This window comes from Drosophila novamexicana, unplaced genomic scaffold (assembly GCF_003285875.2).
Source record: "Drosophila novamexicana strain 15010-1031.04,08,12 unplaced genomic scaffold, DnovRS2.1 tig00000960-arrow-arrow-pilon, whole genome shotgun sequence".
NCBI classification, from domain to species: Eukaryota; Metazoa; Arthropoda; class Insecta; order Diptera; family Drosophilidae; genus Drosophila; species Drosophila novamexicana.
Genome location: NW_020824833.1, coordinates 1,599,873 through 1,606,236, shown reverse-complemented (window position 1 = coordinate 1,606,236; position 6,364 = coordinate 1,599,873). Strand labels below are relative to the sequence as shown.

The following is a 6,364-nucleotide window of genomic DNA, read 5'->3' as shown; positions in this document are numbered from 1 at the left end:
GGGAAGAACACATCTCCGGGAAGAACACATCTCCATGTCCGTCTGTCCGTACGCCAGTTTTGAAGCATCGTCATGGAACTGTAGCCCGATCAGATTACTTTATCATATAGCTGCCACAGAAATGATCGGTCGAAAATTCGATCCGCAATTTATCAGTTTTTCTATGCTTTTTAAACATGAGCAGAATCTTATCAATAGCGAACGGCTATATCATATAGCTGCTTTAGAAACGATCAGGTGCAAATAAAATTCATTTATGACAACTTTTTACTTCTTCAAGACTTGGCATTTGTAAGCTCTACCATGCTCCACATACTATATATGAGCCAAATTTGATCAATCTGGGACTAATATATAACATAGCTCTATAAGAATTGTCGGTTGAAAAATGACTTTCTGTTTATCAAGATATCATCACCAAGCTTAGCAGTTACTAGCTTTACAATTATCCTTTACAATTATCCAATTATCTACAGCAAACCTAGATTTAAGCTCTTATATCTATAGTACCTATAATCTCCTAGACATGCCTAGCAAAAACCCTTTTCCACATCGATACATGATAGGCTCGTCTATTATGCCTATTACCACAATTTTTCCAGTTTCTTTTCTTTTCGAAAAAAAAGAGAGCAAAGTCAACCGTTGTAGCAAATACATTCGCACCGAGCTTTTTGAATTTAATTAAGCAGTTTAAGGCGCCAGAAATTCGAGCTCTGGTCTATAGAAAAATGTAATTATACCAAATGGTGTAACATTAACGAAAACGTGCCATGAAAGGCGTACCGGACACAGGAACCCAGCCTCATTTCTAAACTTTGTGTCTTTGTGGGTGAGTTGTAGAGAGTGTGGTGTGTGTATGTGTGAGTGTGTGCGTGTGTTTGTGGTATTTGAATGGAAGCTTTTTAAGTTTTGCTATTCCATTGTAGGTCCAAAATGGTAATGACAACGGGGCAAGGTTCGGGCGAGGGGTTAGGCGCTGGGCAATGGCACGAAACGAGCTCTTCGCCAAAGCGCTTTATATATGGTATTTTGTATTTGGTTTGGAGTCTGCGGACTGGGGACGGGATGATGTGGCGTGATAACACCTAAATTATTTTTTCAAAGGATTAAATTAAATTCTATTTGGTTTCAAAAACACGGAATATGCCCAGGTAAAACAAGCGCCTGAAATTAAATCAGCGAAAAATCAACATAATTAAAAATGTTCGTACAATTTTTTCCCTCTGGAACTGGACTCGTAACGTAATTAACATGCGCAGTGTGTGTGTGTGTGTGTGTGTTCGGTTGCGTGAGTGTGTATGTGTGAGTGCCTATCTGTGGGGCTGCATACAGCACTGAATATGTATCTGGCGATGCTGTTCTCATACCCTGTACTTTTTTTTTTGTCCACAAAGGGGCTTACTAATTTCCGATCATTAAAATGTATACATTGTTCGAATCAATTTGTATATATCCTTTTTTTGTCGGTTGCCATCGATCAGAATACATAAGCACGATCAACTTCGAATCAAACATCTTTCATATACGAACGTCAGCTCTAGAAATAGAAATTTCAGCTTGCGATAAATATCACGAAAATCTCATTAAAATGTTGTGGACTCGTATCGTATTGTATTGTGTTTCCTGTCGGGCATTTCCGACTGGAGTTCTCTTGCATGTCTTACATCACATTTTGTATTCTTTACTAGTTTTTGACATGAGTTTCACACACTATTCAAGGTGTGGGATGTCCCCAGAATAAATCATCAAAGAGGGCAAAATTGGTGTAACAAGCGGAAGAGGGCATCTCCGACAATCCTTTTTCTTATATGTGCATTGTGGATTGCACTTGAAAAAACAAATATTTTGTTCTCCATTTATTCAACAATTTCTTAAAATAAACAAACTGAAATAAAGGAAGCGATGCTTGAAAATGGCGAGTATTTTATGCTTTGTTCGGTCAGATAAACTAATAAATAGTATTATTTCTAGAAAAAATGTATATAACTCTTGACTGACTTACCAACACAACCGTAACAGCCGCGCAGATTCCTTTTGGGTCGAAAGTGAGCCCTCAAGCCCGCAAGTGGAAGAAATCGTTGGTCAGATTTGGCATGAGAAACAATAAGAACAACATATCTATATAAATGTGCTCTGGGGCAACAATCATGTGTGGCTTTGACGTTAGAGCGTTGAACTCGCAAGCGGGAGGTCGTAGGTTCAAACGTCATTGCGGTTTTTTGTTTGTTACATTTTGCTTATTCTCACAGATAAAAGCAATGTTAAAATACTGAAAACAAAACAAAAGGAAAACTAATGGCAGTTAACAAAATTAATTAAATGTTTCTTTTGTTGTGTGTGTTTCGTCAACCACAATGCTATCATATATCCGCAAACTGAGCACGAAGCAAGTGAATGCGGAGACAAACCAATTTTTTTCAATTAAAATTGGAAAACATGTATTTTTGAAAAAATTAAAACAAAATAGAAGAAAACTTAACATGGGCAATAAGACAAGTTTTGCCATCTTGTCTCTGTCTGAAGTTGGCACGAATTACACAAACAATTCCTGGGAACGGCGGGTAATTTCTTCTATATCTTATTGCTTTGCATACTAATAAAATAATAGGGAGGGGTAGGATCCGGGCCACCGCCCAACCAAAACCGCTCGCTAGAAGCTATTTTTTAAACATTAGCCCAATTTAAATAATTAATAATTTAAGTCTATAGATTGGAGATTATTTAAAGTCCAACTCGGTGCAGTTCGCATGGATATATATGTACATGGGCTATACACTGGTGGGTTGGTAGCGCCCCCTGATTGAATATATATGTGGAAAAAAAAACTATTATTTGGTTGGTAAGTTGTTTTTTCTTTTACTGTTAAGCGATATTAATATGCAATATTTTCTAATAAATTATTTTATTTATTATGCAATTATTTGTTTGTACTTCCGGCCGAATTATGCAAAACCACAATAATTATATTTGAAATTACACATATCGATATGTTAATGTAATTACCTAATAAAATAAACAAATAGTTTTGTAGTTAAAATAATAGCTATCAGAACGCAGGGGAATAATCTGTTCAACTAATAAAGTTATTAGCTACCCATTAGTATTAAATACGCTTAAGTATATTAACCTCTGCACAAGCTCCACAATATTTTTGGTACCAACGCGTTTCAAAGCTAGTAGCTAATATGAGTAAAATGTTAAGATCGGGATATGGAGAACAAATATAGTTTGATTCCTTTTGATTCTATTCAAGGATGGGCTTACAGTTAATAACGGTTGGAGTTCTGATTCAGCTGATCTGAGCTTATATATCGAGTGGTAACTGATATGGATATATTTATACAAACATAGTTTTGTATATCGGTATACGTTATAGGTGCGATAACAAAATGCTTGGGTCGATATCCTAGATTTAGTAGGCTCTGAGAAAAACTTGTTTTTTTGCCTACTCTCGCGAAAGTTAGTTTAGCAGAATATTTTCAGTAGTCGACAATAGTCGGTAGCGCATAGCAGAGCTCTCTGAGAATTAGAAAAGCGAAATAAAAAGTTAACAAAGTAAGTAAGAATAACTGAGCATATGATTTGCGAAGTCTAGTTAAATAGTTCCTTGATCCACACGAATCAGGTTACTTTCAAAAATATCCCAAAAGATATAATGGACGGACCTCAAGTGGCTGTGCGTTTGAATAGCAAGGGCGATGTTATATATGGCTGGGAGCGCGGACGTGATTTGATAAAAATCTGCGATGCTTTCACATTCAAGGAGGAGCTGTGGTTTCTGGTCCTTTGGGAGGGCTACGAAATGCTGGAGGCGGTGCCAGCGATTCTCTTGGGTCACAACTTTCCCCTCATGGTCATAGAATACTGTGAAAATATTGTCATATTCGAACCAGAGCAATCGGAATGAAAACTGTTCATAAAATGATTATGATATAATAAACTTAAATGCCTGCTCTTTCAATATATTAATTTAACTAGTTTTTAATGTAATTCTTAAAAGTTGCAGATTATTCATGTTTTCACTAGGAGCTGTCTATGGCGGACCACAAAAGTCTTCTAGATCCCTATACACCCAGCAGCAGATTTTTCTGCAATAAGAAGAGAAACTCAAGGTTTAAGTTTTGAGAGTTCGTAGAATCTTTAAAACCTTAAAGAACCACCCGGACCAGCCCGAACTGTGTGTGTGTATTTTTTTTGTATGTATGTGCAGGGGGAAACTGAAAGCTTCTCAAAGCAGCTTGGCGATGGGTTCAGGGTATCTTCTAATTGGGTACTCCTAACTAGCTTTATTTATATCAGTACATTTACATTCTATGGTAAAAGAAACACAGTCGGCTTTGGTTGAGTACACCACAAAAAAAGCAATCAAGTAGGTTTGATATCGCAAAGCTGTTGTTAAACTGTTGTTAAGGTGCCCAAACATACATACAAATACATAAATATACCATACACTGGGCACCCTCTGAGCTTAGATTTTATAAGGTCGAGATGTCGAAGGTTAAGAAGAAATTGAAGAAATCAGCACCGCCGTGCCGCCTGCTGGTGGCAAAGGCTAGTATCAATGACGATTACCTGCGCACCTGCCAAATGGATGGAGAGAACTCAAGTAACGCAATTGTCTCGTTGCGCTTCCAGGAGATGTCTCTGCGCCATTCGGATGTGCAGCTGCTGCAGGGACCGCACGCGTTGAACGAGCGCCTGATCGCCTTCTACTTCGCATATTTGCAGAGCCGCCGATACAAGATGCAGCCCGAGTTACATTTCCTGACGCCTGCGCTGGCATACAGCATACGGCATCTGGAGGGGCGTGAGCGTCGGCGCCTGGCACGCAGCTTGGACCTAGGGAGCAAGCGGTTTGTGTTTGTGCCGCTGGCGGAGGGGTCGCACTGGTCGCTGTTGCTGGTGTCCCGACCAGATCGCAAGTTCTATTATTTCGATTCGGAAGACGATCGCCACCTGGGCTTTGCGCGTCTGCTCGAGGAGCGGCTGCGCCGTACGCTCGTCGCCAATGATTACACATTCACTCGCGGCCGCTGCCTGCAGCAGGGCATTGATAAGGGCTACGAATCCGGCGTCCATCTCATGTGCATGGTGGACAACATGACCGAATATGTCACTCGCTGCGGCTATGCCACCAGCACGCTGCTCGTCTCCATACAAGAGGTGCGAGGCAAGCGCGAATCGCTGCTTCAACTGATTCGGACACTCGGCGGCATTTTGCCAATGTCTAGCTCAAAGTCCCCGACCTCGACCTCTGAATCATAAGTTATCTTTAGTTTTTGTTCCCATCCCATCAACCGTGTATCGCCTAACAATAAATGCAGTGGACGGAGGCCACCTGGTAATCGGAGCGGCATGCAGGCAATCAGACAGCCTCCTCTGCTACGTTTGTTGTATGTATTTGGTTGACTTAATCGTTCTTGGGAATTTCAATTGTTTCTTCATTATGAACAAGCTACGAATAAAAACGTCGTTTTATCGAAGTTCACATAGCCATTGTTATCAACTATTACTTGACGTTTTGACGGACAGTCGATTTTCGATCGATTTTCGCATTGGTGTTGGAAAAGCCAAAAAGTTTTTTTTTTATTTTATCTTAAAAACGACTTTCAATTGTACTTAAAAAAATCTTTATGATATTGTCTGGGAAATTTGTTAAAAGCATATTCTGCTCGGAGACCCTTGATAACAATGAGTCTCAGCTCTGCTTGTTGGAAATTTAGTGTTGTTAAAGATCATAAGACTATTGATTTGTAGGTTAGTGTAACTAAAATGAACTTTTCTTACTTTTCCGGCAATCGTTGGTAGCCCACCACATATTTGGAAGAGGTAGGGGGTGGTATGTACGCGAAGCTGTAATTTGTAGCTAAGCTGCGCAAATAACTCAATTAGTCTTTGCACTGCCACGCCCATTTGGTCTGACGCCCACCCCCTTCGGCTATTAAGTATAAACATGGCAGCTAGCTGCTAAAGCAGTTTGTTGGCCCCGGGGCGTGTCGCGGGGTTCGGTGAGGGGCATTTCGCTTGGCGCTAACTTCGTTACGCCTTGCACCAAAGTTTCCAAGCGCGTTGATGAAGAAGTCCATAAAGGTGCGAAGCCCAGCGGCCGCCCCTCAGCCAGGTCTCACTCCGCATCTCTTCATTCACTGCTCATCTCAGCTCTTTTACACTGCCATGCTCTACTCTCTCTCTCTCTCTCTCTCTCTCTCTCTCTCTCTCTCTCTCTCTCTCTCTCTCTCTCTCTCTCTCTCTCTTTCTCACTCCCACAGATTGCTTGGCAACTAGAGATGGACACGGGCCGTGCCGAGCTAGGTGGCGCGTGAGCCTCGTGACGCAAATACATATTCCGGATCTTTTCGTTTGT

The 6,364-nt window shown here is 40.6% G+C and overlaps 1 protein-coding gene across 1 annotated transcript; it reads left to right on the top strand.

The window, feature by feature from the left end:
- The first annotated feature begins 4,390 nt into the window (after nt 1–4,390).
- Nucleotides 4,391–5,469, top strand: LOC115765304 (sentrin-specific protease 8). The gene has a single exon (XM_030708800.1). The coding sequence runs from the start codon at nt 4,489–4,491 to the stop codon at nt 5,263–5,265; it is 777 nt and encodes a 258-aa protein (XP_030564660.1). The 5' UTR covers nt 4,391–4,488; the 3' UTR covers nt 5,266–5,469.
- Nucleotides 5,470–6,364: the final 895 nt, after the last annotated feature.